This window comes from Puntigrus tetrazona, chromosome 13, assembly GCF_018831695.1.
Source record: "Puntigrus tetrazona isolate hp1 chromosome 13, ASM1883169v1, whole genome shotgun sequence".
NCBI lineage: Eukaryota > Metazoa > Chordata > Actinopteri > Cypriniformes > Cyprinidae > Puntigrus > Puntigrus tetrazona.
In genome coordinates, this window is record NC_056711.1 from 13,537,061 (window position 1) to 13,555,531 (window position 18,471).

The 18,471-nt window shown below is 38.8% G+C and overlaps 1 protein-coding gene across 4 annotated transcripts in view; it reads right to left on the reverse strand.

Moving 5' to 3' along the window:
• Nucleotides 1-18,471, reverse strand: part of LOC122356403 (SLX4 interacting protein) — a 37,106-nt gene that overhangs the window by 15,332 nt on the left and 3,303 nt on the right. For 2 of the 4 annotated variants that reach the window (XM_043255080.1, XM_043255078.1), the window contains exons 3-4: nucleotides 12,866-12,955; nucleotides 12,413-12,539 (exon numbers count right to left, since the gene is read on the reverse strand). In XM_043255080.1, the coding sequence (XP_043111015.1) occupies nucleotides 12,413-12,539; nucleotides 12,866-12,955 (217 nt within the window). Of the gene's footprint in view, nucleotides 1-12,412; nucleotides 12,540-12,865; nucleotides 12,956-16,174; nucleotides 16,477-18,471 lie in introns of those variants that run through there. The other 2 variants (XM_043255079.1, XM_043255081.1) reach the window with 2 other exon arrangements.

Here is an 18,471-nt window from a genome sequence, read left to right on the forward strand (position 1 = left end):
TACATGAAATGAATCGGACTATCTAATGACCACAAGTGCTTGAGTATACCTGCTCAGGTCACAGATACCAAGGAGAAAATGGCTAAAATAGCCTCAACCTCACATCCAGAGCATTTGTCTGTCTTCAGAGTGTGTGTTAGATGTGTCAAATGAGCAGAAATGCATTAGAGAAGACAGGTTTACCAGCTGATGTCATTGCAGGCCCTGCTAACAGATAGCTAGGTCCTCAAACTGGAGCTTCTGCAGGTAATGATATGCAATTACAGTGTCTGCCAGCCACAAAACTGTCATCAACACCCCTTGTATGTGATTGATGGATCCACCTCCTACTTTCTTCTACTTCACACATAGTGGTTAACAGCAGCTCCACTTCAGTTGTTTTATTTACAATACATTTGTCCTCTATCTGCCATAAAAACTAACTGTGCTGTAGAAAAAAAAATGGCACAATCAGTCACAGTAAAGAAAGAAAGTACATTAAGACAGCGTCACTCTTCTTGCACGCACTTGCTTTGACATAGCTTACATTTAAGGCTCAAATGTTCATAGAAACAAACAGAGCATTTAAATCCTAATAAACCCCAAACTCAAGTCACTGTATCCAAGATACAAAATAATTATCATAAATGTTATTTTATCCCACCTTTGAGAATAATAGGCTATGGTAAGCATCATGTGTGAAACCCCGGTGAGCCTGCCAAACAGGCTCCTAATGTTGATATTCATGTCAAGGTTCCAGGCAACTAGTGCTCATTTTTGCTCAAGGGCAGTGATACAAGACTAGTGGGAACTGCAACACCTAGATTCGCAGAACTGTTCATGTAAGAAATGCAGGTTAATATGAATCAGATGCTCCCTCAGGTGTTCCTCCCCATCACAAAGAATCAACTGAGGAGGATTTCGATATCAGATTTATATGCTTTTGAGATGGCTTGGACCTTAAAGCGCTCAAAGGAGAAAGGCAACACCGGTAGAGAGATCAAGATGGCACATGGAATCCTACCAACTTCAATAAGGGGGGGAATAAAGCATGCGTGGACAGTATCAGCGTCTTATCTTTCCTGCTCCTAATCATTTGAGTATGCAACCAGCCACCCCAAAAGCTTGGGAGAGTTATGGGAAAATAAAATTTGGTCATGAGTCCCTCTGCTCAGCATCAAGAGCCTTGGGCATGTTCTTTCCCTTTTTAACTTTAGTGGGGTTGGATTAAACAAACAACAAACTGATAATCTGCATATTTCAGAAGATAAAGAAATGGGCATCTTTTCTGTGTGCTAACAAAAACTTCAGTCTAGTTTCATTCATGTCCATCCCAACTTATATTGACCCATCCTTACAGAGTCAAAAAAAAAAGTTTAATAGCATTTGTTTCCTCTTTTCCTTCACTTCAAAGAGGCAATTCCCAAGAGAAGGCAGACAGAGGAATCTGGCTCTACAGTAGAACCACAAAAAGGCTTGTTTTGAGAAATCAGCTGTTGGTTTAAAAAAAAACTCTTGCAGCTTCAATTCTTCTGTCGCAGGCCAGCAAGCTAAATGTAAATCTTTTAATGTCTTTTTTACAAAAATGCTTAACTGTTTTTGATTCAAAACACAGATTTTACAAGCAGATTCAACAATGCATCAAAAATAATTATTTAAAAGTAAACCAATTTTCCCATAAAATTAAACTAAAATAAAAAAAAAATTAAACCTAAATTCATTTTAGCATGGGAAAGAATATCTGAATGCCTTCCAAACTTAAAATATTTGGATTTCTGGTTCTACATTGTTGCTTTAAATTCTGCTGATTTGTCACGAAGATGAATGATTTATATCTATATATATATATCTATATATATATATATATATATATATATATATATATATATATATATATATATATATATATATATATTATTGTATTTATAAAAACTTGTAATGCAAGATAATCTTATCTAGATACCTGACATTTAGTTTGTTTTTTAGCAAAATCAATTGATGTTTTGCATTATTTTTCACCCAAATCTGCTTACACAGTTGCATTGTTCTTTAAGAGAAGAAAATATTTAGTACAATTTCTTAATTTTTTTTAAGTAAATGATAGTTTTGTGAGGAAAAAAAAATTAAGAAAACTTAAAAAAGAAAAAAAAAGCTTAAATATTATTCTACCAGATCTGTATCGCTAACAAAATCAGAACATAGCCACCAGACATGTTGCAAGTGGCATGTGATGTTCTAGTAAAGATGATTGAGATGCCCTCTAAGAAAAAGCGTTCCAACACTCAATCCACATGGCAACACAACATCACAACATACGTCTTTCCACAGATTTTGCTGACACTAAGCCAAGGCAGAAATATATACAGTACATCAGTACACACGCATGCAGGGGCACCTCTTGGAGCTTTTACCACTTCCTGGGAAAACAATAGAGAGAACGAAAAGTCAACAAGCCAGAAGAATGTAAAGAGGAAGGTGAAATAAAATGGAAGAGTAGGGTGAGTGATCCCTTGTCTCCAACTAGAGGCATTCTTTCCACTGATTCAGAGTTCAAAGAAGAACACGAGCTATAAAAACCTCATCAGCTCTAAACAAATGGAGAGCACAGACAGCTCAACATGCGAAAGAATAATAATCATCTCTCAGCACCACAGTCTAGATCTCGACAAGCCAAAGAGGCTGTAAAATCTAAACAAGACAAGCTCTAAAAACAGACAACATCAGATACGATTTCTGATGGTAAAAGCGGGTACGATCAGTGATATCGGAGCATATAGCTACTGTGTGCAATGGGCGATCCCTGAAGTGATCTCAAACGTGAAAGAGAGCGGGTGTCTAGGTGACCGAGTTGGAATTTGTAGAAATATTTTCCCTCGGCCCTCACTTTGATGTGAATGATCACCCTCTAAGATCTTGTCCTCCGCTCTTACTGGGTCAGGGTGGGGCTCCTGGGCGATTGTGTGTATGCGAGCGTTTCACGGGGGTCGCCACATGGAAGGGCCGAGCGGGGTTTTCCTGGAAGCACATCACACCCGTCTGCGTAACTGTAGCCTGGGCCGAGCGGGCGGTGTGTCTTATCACTCTGTTCAACGTCCACCTGAAACAATATTTGCACATGAGTGTTCAATTTAACATTTGGGTGACCCCTTCAGCATGGTTATGAAATGCTGCAATGTGGCCCAACAGGAGGATGCAACACATGATCAAAAGGAGAACTGTAGATAAGTAAATGGCCTTCTGAAACCTTCCTTTATTGTCTAACTAAACACAAAAAGATCAAAACCTAGACCAAACACTTATACCGTGACATTTATCGACTAAAAGTCCATGATGACACAGCAAATAGATCAATACTAAGATCAACTGCACTGACATTGAAGATCCCACCTCTTTTCCTCACAGATGTTTCCTTTAATTAGAGCTCCTAATGCAACACTTAGGTAATTGGCTACACCTGCACTGTAAACTTATATGACATCAGCACGGCTATTAAAAAGGGTGAGAACATCTAATAATTTAACACCAACATAGCATTCTTGAATGAAACTTTACAATGGCTGCATCTGAAATAGCATACTTTATATACTATACAGAAAAAAACTACATGAACAGAGTACGTCCAAATTCACAGTATTCATAAAACGGTAGTCAAACAGTCCCCAGATGACCTACTATTTCTGGCGAGATTCTGAAGTGTATATTCAGTGGATACTTTACTATCCCATGAGGCCATGGGAGAGGATTTGTGAATGGCAGTGAAGTGATGCAACTGACGCTGGGAGGTCACATGATAATGACAACATGATGAATGTAGTATGTCTGGATTAGTCATAATATATGACTGTATATTACAGTCTTTGGTGTCACATGATCCTTTAAAAATTATAATATCTAGTTTTTTAAGGAATCAACATTAATTCCAAAAGAATCTATTAAAATATTTTGTTAAATTATAAAATGTATTTACTTTCACACTAATGCATTTATGAATTTAGCTTTAATAACTGAATTTGACAAAGGTCTAAAATAAATGAGAAGCATTGTGAAAATATAAATGTACTACAATTACAGACATTCCCATCCAGACATGATTAGATTTCTCAGAGTACCACTGAAAAAAAAGGAATTTTCACTATAATATTTAGAAAGGGTTGTGTCAGGGAAGAAAATCATGTTTGATTAAAATCAAGTAGCCCTGTCTGAATTAGATGAACAGCAATTAGACTGAATTATAGATAAATAACCAATTTGGAAATTCTGTAGACATTTACATTATATACAGAGTTTTGGTACAAACTATCCATAAATGATATATAGGTATGGTACAGTAAATATAGCAATCAGGAGGATTAATGATGCCTCAGGAGCTAGCAGGGAAGTGTGGTGTGAATGAGGGCAAGGAAACACATTCCTCCTGTTTGGTTCCAGCAGATTAACGATGTGGGGAAGCTTCTGAAAACCTGACTTATGTGCTGTTCTGCAGCTCTGAAGGTTTTGAACCAGAGCTAGGCCTGTCATTGAATCCAGACCTCCTCATCTCTCTCTCCCACTAAATCCATCCAGCTTGTGCGATTTTGAATTTGTGTGCAAAAACTGACTCACCTGCATAGCACACTGGTGCCTGTAAGGCCTTAATGACGAAATATGCAATGCCATTTACAGTGGAAGAACAATCAAACTTCCTCTGCCAAGCAAATATGCATTTAATTATAATATAATAGCTGCCAAAAAAATAATGATGGATTCAATGGAGAAAAGCACCATTAACCTTGAACACATGACCTGCCATTTGATCTGCTCTTGGGCCTTAAAATGAAAACGTTGAGAGGAAAAGGCAGGGTGATCCTCTAAAACGATTTAGTAATTCCTGAAGTGAAGTTTGGTCAGGCGGCATGTATAGCCTGGGTTCATAGAGGCTGTGTCTGTATGTGTGTGTGAATGTTCCTGACCAGATTGCGGTTGAGAAAAAGTCTCATGAATCCCATACTGATCAAGCTCTCCTTCCCCAATCCCTAATTACATACAGAGCCCTGTGGTGGGACAGCAGCAGAGGAACACCGCTGACCCCGGACGAAAGACAGGGGTGTGTGTGGTGAGATAGAGTCATACTGAATGTATAAACATCCGTTTCGGGCCAAAGACGGGTGTGTTAAAGCTGTGTAGACTTGTGTACTCGAGAGTTTGAGTGTGAAAGTGAGGGAGAAAGGTCTGCGAAAAGAGTCCGGCTGTCCAGGGGCTTTTCTGTACAGTGAGAAGCGGGCTTAGGAGGTGGATTTGCACAGCAACTGCAACATGACAAAGCATCAAGGGCTAATTCTAGAACAAGGAGACAGACAGACTGACAGACAGACAGACGGGGAGTCAAAAGAGCCCAAGGAATTCAGCAGCTCCTGCTCCCAGGTCTCCATTTCCCATGCTAGTAATCCTGCCTAGTCCCTCTCACATGTTCCAGGGCAGGTAACTGCTGCTAATGCCACCACATGCTTTATATTTAAAGGCTAAGGGGCATGAGGGGCAGAAACGGAATACTTGTATTGCAAACTGTTGGAGAAGGGGCACAGACACGACACTGTAAAAAAATTTTTTTGACAATTAATGGTGTTACAATTTTTAGCTAGAAAATATACATTTAAATATATATGAAAAAGTATACACAACTAAAAATCTGCAAATACACACCACCATTTAAAAGTTTTTTGTTTATGTGTGTTTGTTTTGTTTGTTCTTTATTCTTAACAAAGGCATTATTTAATCAGTAATGCATATTGTGAAATCATATAGAAGACTATTTTATGATTTAATTTATTCCTGTGATGGCAACGCAGAATTTTCGTCATCCTTACTTCAGTATTCAATATCATGCAATCCTTCAAAAATCATTTTAATATGCTGATATGGTGCTTAAGAAACATTTCTTATTAGCATAAATACTGAAAAAGGTTGTGCTCTTTGATTTAGTTTTTTTTCCTTCACGATTCTTTAAAAATATAAAGCTCAAAACATTTATTTGAAAAAGATTTTGTCTTTGTCACGTTTGATCAATTCAATACATCCTTTATTTAATAAATTTTCATTAAAATATTAAGAAGTGACCCCAAACATTGAATAGTGGTGTATACTCAATATCTACTGATTTAGATATATTTAAAAATCTTTAATATTGACCGATAACAGTATGTATGAATCATTAGATATTATTTACAAAAGAAAGCCTAACCTTAAAACTAAAAATTGTTAAAAACTTTATTTTGTTATCACTCTATAAAAGAATCTAATTCTGCTGCTGTGTAAATGGAGAAGTGGATGGAGTGCCGCAGCCGGTCCCACATCCCTCCACTCACTGAGTGAGATCTTACTCCCACTGTGCCCTTGTAAACACATTCTCCAGCGGTAAGGCTATCTGCTGCAGAGCACTTGTGCTGGCTTTGGGGCTGGGTCACAGGCAGCCAGCACTGCTTTAAGCCCTCCTCACAGGGCCTGCCAAGAGGAGTCAGCCTGGTACACTGTGCAGCGCTCGCAAAGCCCTCTCCCACGGCTATTAGTGACCATTCATCTGGGGAGCCTGGGAAAATGCCTCTGAACCCGGCAGACCATCAGGGGGAACAGCCTGCCAGGTGTTCCCTCCCCCTCTGCCACACCAGCACTGTAAGCCCTGGCACCTGTGGGAAAGAGGAAGGGTCTTGTCGAGGAGGAGGTGTATAAAGAAACTGCCCACCTTGTTTCTCCTCCTACTTATTCATTAAGACTCCTCAGATCAAGCACAATGATGTGGGAAAATGTGGATATAGGTAGTAAATCTCTGAGATACCTAAAAACAGGTGAAAGCTGTGAGGATGAATTTGATAGAGAGCTTCTTGGTTTACAGTTGGCTCACTAGTTACCATCGTTTGATTGTAAATACAATATCACTGTATATATACATACATATATATACATACATATAATAAATCTCTGTATTGATATCTCCAAAGCTGCATTTCAAAATAACTATTATCAGTATTGATATAGTTCTATGTTTACTCACTGAAAATGATGTCATGTTTTCATCAGATTCTCCAGGTGGTATAAAAAGAGGAAGAGGGCTTATTAGCAATATTAAATAGTAATAGTACCAGGATTTGTCCTAGGGTCCTGTTGTGTTACATAGCAATGTTGTTGATAAATGCCAGTGAGGCTTTAATGCGTAACCACAGAGTCATATTGCAAATGATAATTGAGTCCTCAGTGTCTCAATGTTTAGTCTATTAAAATCATTGCTAGTGCCCAAATTCGATACACAGATTTACGCACAATTGATTTCACACAAATGACTTGCATTCCAAACTAAAAGAATGCAAAGTGAGTCATTTATTAAGTGTGTACGTTCACATGAAAATTGGTCGCTTTCATGAATTCTATTGCCAGATTGATCTCTTAATTCATGGGTTTTCCCTGGAAAAATGAGGTGAGAGTAAGTTAAGAAAAATAAAATAAGTGTCTTTTATCATGGCGTAACTCTTGCAATGAAAGACTGCTGATTTAGCTTCATCTTAAAAAAAAAAAAAAAAACTTTGAAACATTGAGCAGCAATCTAATAAGCTTATGTTCCCTGTATACCTAATAACTCTATTTTGAAATTGTAGCATCAGAGATAAGTAAAAAAATTAAAAACTGTCAGTTTGCGTCATAAAGGGGCTGCAGGGAATTCTATCTTTTAATAATGGAGTAATCAGGAAGGAGTACTAACAGTATACCGTTCATCTCACTCCAAATATGATTATTTCTTAAAAAAGGCCAGTAAGAAACCTTATTTTTGCCCTTTTCAGGGCAGATATGCTTTGACACATGTCTACATAAAACAACGCATTTCGCTGTCTTCCAGCAGAAAACATTTCCTTGGTTAGTGTGCCAAGAGTCCGGCTCGTGCTTGCACCAAGCCAAGACATTTGGTGGGAAAAGTTCCCCCTTTCCCGCCCTCTCTAAAGCATAAATAAATCAACTCACTATGAGCTAATGGGGAAGCATGAGGTAGCCAGTCAGGGAGAAGCTACGAGGGCTGACATTTGGAAAATGGCCTTTGCAGCTGAGAGCAGAGCAGACAGCTCAGGAAATGTGTCGGCATGTGACACGCTCGTTGGATGTGATAAATGTGACATGCACGCATAAACCGCCCCACACAGGTCGACAATAGACACATCTATGCTGGGAATAAACACATAACACCATGCTTGATGCATGCATGACGAAACCATGTAGATTTAAGTAGGCCGACACATACAATAGAGAGAAAAAAAGTCTCTGGTGTATGAGTGAGTTCACACAAAAGGATCTGGAGAGAGTTAATAGCTGTTGATAGCCGACAGCTGGAGTGGTCACATGTTATGTGACTGGGAAATCGCAGAACTCTTTGGGTATGTTCCAATCGCCTAAAAATGTGCTGCAAAGTGGACTTTACAAGGTATTTAATTGCAATTACAAATCACATGGAGCATGTATGCTAAATCAAACTGTGAAAATTAACAATCATTTGTACTAAATGTATATATAGTGTGTGTGTGTGTGTGTGTGTGTGTGTGTGTGTGTGTGTGTGTGTGTGTGTGTGTATAACAAACGTCAATAAACTTCTATTAGCTAAATGTGTATGTACTGTATATGTGTGTGTATACACACACACACACACACACATTCACATATTTAGCTAATATAAGTTTATTGATAAAGAAACTTTTTTTTATAACAGAATGCTTATTTTACAGCATTTTTGCACAAGTGAAAAAATATTTAACAATAATATAGTTTTGTAAGAAGGTTTCTTGAAGCATCTTGGAGATGTTGCCACAGTTCTTCTGGATTTAGTCAGGATGATGAAAAGATCAGATCTCTGTGTAGAGCACTGGCTGTTGTCAGACTCCTTGTGCAAACAAAAATCTCACTGGATTATTACAGTGAGTGGCAAAATTAATGTTTGGAAATTTTAACTGATATTTTGCACTGAAACACTACTTCAAAAATAGAAAACTGACTTTAGCTGGTGAAAATACTAGTGTTCTAATAATTTTAGCCACCACTGTATATATAAATATACATACAGAGTACACTTACATATATACAAAATACATACACAAAATTATATTTCTATATAATATGTTTTAGCATTTATTTATAGTATATATATTTTAGTTATATGCTCTACCAGTCAAATGTGTGAAAAATTTATATATATATATATATATATATATATATATATATATATATATATATATATATATATATATATATATATATATGTGTGTGTGTGTGTGTGTGTGTGTGTGTGTGTGTGTGTGTGTGTCAAGGTCACACTTTATATTAGGTGGCCTTAAGTACTTTGTGTACCTTAATGTACTTTTTGTGTCCAAATTGTACTGCAAAACACTTCTGCTGCTATTGAGGTGGGATACAGGTAAGGTTAGGGACAGGTTTGGTGGTATGGGTAGGTTGAGGGTGGGTTAAGGTGCAATAAATGGGTAGTGTAATTATTACAATTAGTATTAGTACAAAAATGTATTACAGATGTAAATACATATAGGTATTTTTTAAATATAAGTACAATGTAAAAAACATGTATGTACACAATAAGTGCATTGTACCAAATTATTAATTTAAATGTAAGTACATAGTAGTTAAGGCCACTTAATATAAAGTGGGACCAATGTAATTTATTCCTGTGATAGCAAAGCTGAAATTTCCCCAGCTATTACTTCAGTTTCAATGTCATATATATTCCCATAGGAGAATGGGAGATTCTGCATATCTGCAGGGTGATTACTCTTACATGTGTATATCAGTCGGTTAGTGTTTGACCTCTATACTGAGCATGTGAACCTTGCATGTATTTCCCAGTCACAGTCCAGCTCCATTTCCTGCCGGAGGCCTAAAAATACTTTAAACTTCTATGTTTATGGACACAAGTGAAGGAGACAGACTGTCCATGCACACACCCTGTGAGTGTGTTTCATCATTTGTTATGCTTATCTGTCAGAGATAATGAGTCAGTCTTTCTGATATATTAGACAATAACCCTGTTCTCACCTGGCCCAAGGGCGAGACATCGCATTTCTCACAGCCGTTATAAACACAGTAAGAAATGATTCATGATGTGCTCGTCAGATTAACTAATGACATATCTGAAATCAATCTCCAATGAGAGGTGCTGCACACATGCTCCGTATCATAGGTGAAAGTTGAGCTAAGTCAATCTTTATCTGGGAAACCAGCTACTGACAGATCCTAAAAACCCCAATATCCAGCGCCAGACTATAAACAATCCACCTCATTGCTTTTTTTAATCTTGTTTTTGACTTTTATCCCAGCAGCAAAAGGATAGGAGTAAAAACAAGCTAAACTGCATGTAATAGAACCACTGAACAATAAGAAAAGAGAGAGACGAGCACCTCTGCAGCGGAGCAGCCATGCCTTGATGTGCCGTGAGAGGGGCAGCAACATCTAAAGACTAGAAATTTCTTTTTATGAGCTTAACTGCCCTGTAATCTACCTCTCTCAGCGGGACCTGGCTCATGTAGTGAGTCAGCCTTTTAAAGGCTTTAAGAGCTACCTGTGCAAAAAGAACCATCTCCTTTAAGGCCCCAGTACATTTCATACTAAATCGAAGTACGACAGGCGTGATGTCATTTCAAACTAAAATTATTTGTTTTGGGAATCAGGTTACACTGGTTGGGCTGTATTTTTCTGTGTTTCTGTGTGTTAAAACTAACACTGTCTGCGAGCACTGTGATCTGTGATGTGTGCAGATATGGTGTAAAAAGATTTCAAAAAACACATCAAATCCATAAATTATTAAATCAAATCAAAAGCTTGTTTTGAATTCAAATTGAATTAATTAGTAAAACTGGTTTTAATATCCAAAACTGCTACGAACTGTCTAATGAGTTGGCCTGGGTTGCATATTTCCACTTTCAATTTGATGACTCGATTTGATTAGACTTGAATTCAACTTGATTCTGAATCATTTGGGTTCATTTCATTTATATTGCTATTTCTGCCATTGTAAAATGCTGTAAATTATACAGACCAATGTTTTAGACTGATTCAAACTGATAAATGATAATTGAATTAAATTAAATTTGTTCATGAAACAAGCTACAAGGTATTCAAATGACTAAAGGAGTAAGAAATTCATTTTAGGAATCGGGTTATACCAGTCACACTGTTGCGGTTTTTTTCGTTTTGTTTGTTTGTTTTGAGTCACTAGAAAAAACATAAAAGACCCATTTCTCATGGGTTTGTGAAAGATGGAAAATGCTGCAGAAATGCTTATATATAAAAAATGTGGAATTTGACATTATAATGCTGGAAACATCCACAGCTCAGCTTGTTGAATTGATATATATTATATCATGTGGTTATTTGTGTAATTAAAAGTTTGGATTTGAAGAATTTATATTGGGCATGTTAAAAAAAGGTTACAACATCCTTGGTCAACATATAGTTAAAACACATAGTTAAAATACAAAAAGAAAATATGCAGGAAAAAACAGAGGTGGCTTGCATATATGAAAAGAAAAGCCAAGTCAAACACATTTACCACATCTCTGTGGGGGAGGTAGAGACACTCCTGGGGAGTGCTACCTAGTCTCAACTAGTTTTTTATTCTTGCTGGCATGCAGGTATAGCCTAGATTTCTCCACTTTGTTTTGAAATCTTTCCCTTCCTGCTGTGGGACAACCATGTACAGAGTGCTCGAGCTGTGAAGCAGTGTGACATGTCTAGTGTTTATGAAGGAGAGATCGTTTCAAAAGTAGGTGTGAGGAAAGACACAGGTCTTCACTTGCAGCTTGATAATGGGTAATTATATATTTCAATAGCCTATAGCAAATTGTCAAATATGCAGGTGTAACAGATATTCCCCTCTTGACACGTATATTTGGTTTTGTATTGAAAGAGAGTACAGTGGTATTTGTGGTTTAAATGGCTATCACATGAAGCAGTGTAATTAAACATTAGTCGACATTAAATGAACCCAATGGGATAGGTGTACGTCCTCATCCTTTGAACACATAGAATGGCATAAACAAAATAATGCAGCTAGATATCTAACACTGCCAAATAACCAGCAATAACTAGAAATGCTATTAAATGCTGCATTTGTGTGCAGGTTACCAGTAGTATGTCTGAATTCATAGTATTCATAAAACAGTAGGTGAAGAGTACACAGATGACCTATTGCTTCTGGCTAGATTTTGAGAAGTGTGCATCTGATTAGCACTCTAAATATCCCCATGAGGCTTTGGAAGAGGAGCTGTCAATGAAGTGACATGGTCACTTCCACCACTGATATTTGTAGGCCATGTGACGGTGATGCAGTATGTCAGAATTACTCACATTAATTCTATATCAAACATGCTTGTTTATATTAGTACTACAAGAGAATATGCAGAGCCCATGTGTGCTATACCTTTAAGACAGAGTGGGCCAGTCAGGGTAAGATCCTTCCTCGGTTTGGGCTGGATCTTCTGGTATCTGGCCTCTTGAAACTGCCTCACTCTCAGCTCCAATGCATCTCTAATCAGAAAGCCGACTTCCTGTGCATACAAACACACAAGATTTTGCACATATACTTGCAATCTTGAAAACAAAGACAAACCTCCCAAGTTGACATTTGTCCTAAACTTTTTATATGAAGCTCAAATTTAACTAGACGTTCTGCATGTAGAGTTAAACCTGGGAGGGGTAATCATTCAAACCCTTTCGGCTGAGTTGGCCAATGAAAACATATATCTTATAAAAGCAGAAAGAGGTTGGGGTGATCCCCAAGAGTAGATCCAAATTCCAGATTCCTGCAGTATCAGTCTATTGAAGTATAAGAGGACATATACAAACAAACAGAAACACACCCTCATTCCCATACCTTCCTGTGCTCTGGAGAGAACCAGCTGGCATTGTCTTGGCCGCCTAAGGGCAGAATGTGAAGATCCACCAGCATGGCGTAATTCCCACACTTTGAGAGAAAATGAGAGAGAGAGATGGACGGCTTAAACACAACAAAAAGAAGTCATCACTGAGCTGATTGAATGACACCTTTAAATCCATAGCTAAAGGCAAGTCACTCCATCCCCTTCCTCTTGTCTTTGTGCATCTGCTTCCCCCCACTCTGCACACCAGTTTTACAAGCTTTGTAAACGCACCTCATTAGCATTATGTCAGTAACCAGATACACTTGATCTCAAAGACGGTGGTGTTAAAACCAAAGCCGTGCGGAGGACTGACACAGCAAAGGATTTGCAGCTTGAGGAAATGCCTTACCAAAGGATGCCCTTGCTAACCTGTTAGTCTATGGAAATTTGACGAGGGCCAGATTCAGGGAGGCTGCAGAACTTCATGCAAAGAGTGGGATTCTTGGAGCGCTGCGTCAGCACGTCAGGGACAATAAGTCACGCCAGAGTAGGAGAGCCAGAGCCGTCGCGGCCATTTAGGCAATCGTTACATCTCCGCTCCACACCGACCTGATTATGCTTTACACATGAGCGCAAGACCAAGCCTGTCACTGTGCTTCGGTCCACTCGCGCAAGCCTTTCCAGGACCACCCGCAAAGAGGCCGGAGAGGAGCCGGCGCTGAAGCATGTCAACACCTGAGCTCAAAGCAAATGTGGACAAACTTGATTGACACTAGGGGGAACGAACTGATGACATCAGAGGGGAGCAGACCAAAAGAAATCCCCCTTTTCAAGACACAGTCCAGAACACATTCTAGAGCACTTCCAGAGTGCCTGATAAAACTCAGATAGAACACAACTGAGTGAGTATGTGAGTAAGTGAGTGTGCGTTTTAGTGGGCCCTGGAGAAGTGCTAAAGTGGCCCGGGCCAGACAGTAATGTTCTGGGTTCTCCGAGGCCAGCTGGGAAGGGATGATGTGAGAGTGAATTAGAAGGGTGTGTTGGGTAAAGCCCATTGTTTAGCATCGCTTTCTGGCTACACTCATTTTCTCTCTCTTTACATCTCCTCTGTCTCTTTCTCGCTCGTCCCATAAGCAATGATTTATGCATCCCCATACCAGAGGAATCTACAGCGACTGAGTAAATAAAACGTCTCCAGCATTCTCGTTTGGCTTCTAACCTCTGAATTCATCTCCAGTCAAGCAGGATTACGGCACATTATTAGCGCAGAGACAGGCCAAATCGTGCTGCCAAATAGCTTTGTTTTTGACATGAAAGCATATTTTCCTCTAATTGCTGCTTTGTGTACATGAGGGTTAGCTTGGTGGCAGCCCTGCTGAACATGAGGGACAGGCTGCCCCCTTGTGTTAGACTATGGAAGTCTTTTTTAATGGATAAGTGGCTATATATAGGTGGTGACACGTGAGACAGCTCTGTTAGGATCTCTGTCAAGGTCGTTTTCATTTCATTGAGATCATTACAGATACATTCATTCATCGATCCGTGATAAATCTCTTCCGATGAGGTGTTTGAAGTCAACAAGGAGTTAATCCTTTGCGGGCAAGCAGAGACAAGAACTAAAAGAAGAAACAGAGGCATCCTTATGTATGCGTGTATGCGAAGGACAGCAGATCCTTTAGAAAACACTGAGCGGCTTTCTCTACACGTCTTTGTGCTGTGGCCATTCTGCGACTGACCAGTGGTTTCGGCTGACTGCCTTCCACAATTACCGTGGCGTGGGAAAGCAATGGAGGGGATGGACGGGAACTGTCAATCAGGCAGTGAAAAGGAGCTCGGCTTCGATGATCCCATAATGTCTCTTCGCATACTGCCTCTGGAACAACCATGCTATCGCATGCTGTTCTGTTTTCTCCACTTTCTTTTCGAAATCTGAAATATGCCATTACAGAAGACTGTAGGAATGTTCCCAGTGTTAGAGAGGCATGTTCGCTCTGCTTTTCCAGGCCCTGTGTGACTATGGGACAGGGAACAGGGAAAAGCAGTAAACTGGATTTGCCTAATATGGTGTCTGTCTTTAAATGTGCAGCTAACGTGAGTTAATTCAGCTGACATGGGAGGATTGGTTTATGAAAGATTAGTGCAATTAGTGTACAAATTGTCAGTATTTTGTTATGCTAAACTTGTATGCATTTCTTCTTTCTACAGAGAACATAATGTATTTATTGTCCATACAGTAAAAGTCCAAGGTCTGGGATCTGATGTTGCTTTGGACCTCCTGACTTTTGTTGCACTGGCAATGAAATACACTTCAAACAAGTAAGTGAGCACAGGGTAACAGAATTGTCATACCCCCTTTAAAAAGGAATCCCTTTAAAAGGAAATCATAAGATGCCTGTTTGATTGGATATAAGAGTCAGGCCTAAGCCACTCTAAGCTTTTGTACATTTAACAACCATCCTGTTTGCATGAAGACAAGCAAGTTAAACAATGTTGCACTACCAAGCTGCAATAACAAAGATCTACAGATTTGGATTCATATTTGTTGTGTGAGATTTGTTGAGTCTCAAAATAGTTAAATTGCAAAACTTCACAATAACAAATACTACAGCCATCCAAAGTCTATTATTATCCCAGTAAACAAGAAAATCCTTGGCTGTATTTCCAGAGTTCGGTATTAAAAGATAACAAGTTTTGCAACAGTCACTTTTGCAATGCTTTTGTGAATGTCTGTCAGAAATTCCTTTAAGAAAAAAAAACTGTCAGAAAACAGCTGAACCAAAATGTGATCTCTGACCTTAGCCGCTACAAAACCTCTGTTAAACAATTTGTCTGTGAATACATTAAATTTCTCAGAAAAGTAATGTAGGTGTGTTTGCTGAGTTTCTTTTGTTTCCAGAGTTACTTGTACTAGTTTATTTTTCATCCATGTGTGATTTATTAGTCTGCTTATGTTAAACACCTGCAATGGTTTTAACAAATCCTTCACTGTTGTTCAATGAATGTCTTGACAGCTCTTTGTCAAATTCTAGAGGAAGAGTGATACTGTCTTCAGGAAACCCTTTGCAGATAGGATCATACAAGGTATTCTTAGTCTTCACCATATAAATTATTGTCTATAAGGCTTGAGGCAAAGAACTGCTTCTTTCTTTTTCTATATCCTTTTGTTTGTTGATCCTCGTTGAATACACCTGAGGTTTCCTGTGGGTCAATAACCTCCTGATTAAGCTTGTTCTTACCTTTCACTCTTTATCAGATCAGCACGGCCTGCCAAAAACACACAACAAAGGCCCTGAAACCAAACAAACAATAAAACAGAACAGTACCAAATCAGTCCCCGCCGCCCTGACCGAAGTCCACAGCTAAGCCGTGCTATTTTCTACTCCCAGCCGCTGAAAAAACACATGAGGCAAACCGGGTCGCTTTCGGCTTTTTGGATTCCTGGCTCTGCTCTCAATCACTTGCAGTTCCCAAGATGCTCCCCGTTACCTTCTCTTATCAGTTTCACCCTCCCTAACTGCGCTTTCTCCTGCCCTCACTCTCTGATTAGTGTCGGGCAGTCGGCCCAGGAGCGCTTGTGCGGCAGTTGCCTGTTCGCCACCACACCTCCTGCCCTTTTACCACTGCTATCGCTGCTGTGAGAACCAGACCCCCTTTCTCTGCACTTAGCTCCGGGGCTAACATTAACCAGCCACAGATGTTTATGCGGGGAGAGAGAGAGAGAGAATAAGAGACAGAGGGCAGCAGAAGCAGTCTCACTCAATAAAACTCCCCCCTTCGTCTAGCTCCGTCTTTGTCTTTGTAAGAGCGTCGCAGGTCGACGAACAGTCTCCGGAGCCTGAGGGAATTCTTTAGATCTATGGGTGTTGCCTGTTAAAAGTTTAAATCTTTGGTCTTGACTTGCTGATTTTGTATAGAGTGAGTCACTTGGCGTTGCCTCAAGAGGGTCAACATTAGCGTTGTCAATCTTAGACAGCAAGAGCTAAAACTTATAAGACACAAACGAGTTTAACTAGATTTTTACATTCAAAACTGATTTTGGGTGGTTGCCAGGATGTTGCTATGGTGTTCTTTGATGGTTTCTTTAGATATGAACCAAGTCCTTCCTTCGATAAAGTGTCTATGGCATTTGTCTTAGAAAACAGTACACCTCACTTCAATAAACTGTAACACTAATAATGTGACCGAAAATTTAAGATTTGCAACAATAAATTAAAAAGTACACTGCAAAAAAAAAAATAAAACACATATGACATTAAAATAGTGCAATAAATATTTAACTAAACATAAATATCATGCAACACCCTCATTTCTAATTAATAAAAAAAAAGGTTTTAAAACTTAATAAAATTATTTATATAAATCATAGTCACATGTGTCATGCAAGGACTTCTGCCACACAAACAATGTCCTTTTACCATTTTTCACTCAAAATTATGTTATAATTTTTCTTTGTGCAATCCATACATTTGACAGTATTTTACAAATCACTAAATTAAAGACTTTATTATCAGTTTAAATCAAACTCACTCGATCAGAGGCATTACTTGAAATGGACTCCCACCCCCGCACGCACTGAACCAGAAGTCATTTGTCAGCTATGTGAGTCTACATAAATTGTTTTTTTTTTGTGTTTTGTTTTTTTTGCAATACATAATATCGCACAAAAAATAACAATTATTTGGCAATTCTGTATTGTTTAACCAGAGAAGCCATTTGCTAAATGAAAGCAATTTGTTTAAAAGCCAATGTTTATTATGGGAGCCAATCAATCCCTAATCATTTTTAGTCTGGAGCCACTGCTTAGGGTCAGGGGTTTTGAAAACCTTAACACAAACCACTAATAAATCAGTGTGATTATGACTAAGCTGGTCTTTATTTCTAGGAATTCTGAAGTGCTCTCTAAGTTAATCTCTGGATGTTAGCACACCTGAATGGAGTTGTGCTTTTTCCATACAGGACACAACCCAGAAGCAAAATTCCAACAGCAAGAACAGGCAGGAATATCACCTGGTAAAGCTCTACAAACAATTGAACAATATCAGAAAGATCCCAAGAATTCTAATAAAAAGGAAGTATCAAGAGAGAGAAAAACAACCATCCATCTGCTTCCTTACAGTGTAATTTAACTGTAGTTGACAGATGTACTGCTAAACTACCTACATTAGTTTGTAAATCTGCAGCAATAAATTACCAGAAAAATATAACTTGGACAGTATCGAAAATGACAAAACATAAGAATTCTATTGCATCCTCCCATGTCTGCTAAGTTGCATCCATCCCAGTTTTTCCTCCGCGCTTCAGAAATGACAACATATTTCCTTGATTCAATGACAGTAACAGGATGCTCGGAGGTCCAAGTGTGTGGTCCGTATCTACCAGGGAAGTCGACCTAGCACATAAACCAGAGCCAAGACATCTGTCATACTACCCAGCACTTAATGTTCATACTCAAAAACAAGAATCGTGCTCTCCCACCACCTCCTACACCAGATGGGTATAACAGTGGAGTGGCGTGGCAGGTCTTGTGTAAATATTCAAGACTTCTGAGGCGTTAAGGAGAAAGTCAGGGCCTAAACTTGTATCGTGAGTCAATTTATGTGGGAGTATCTCATCACCTTCA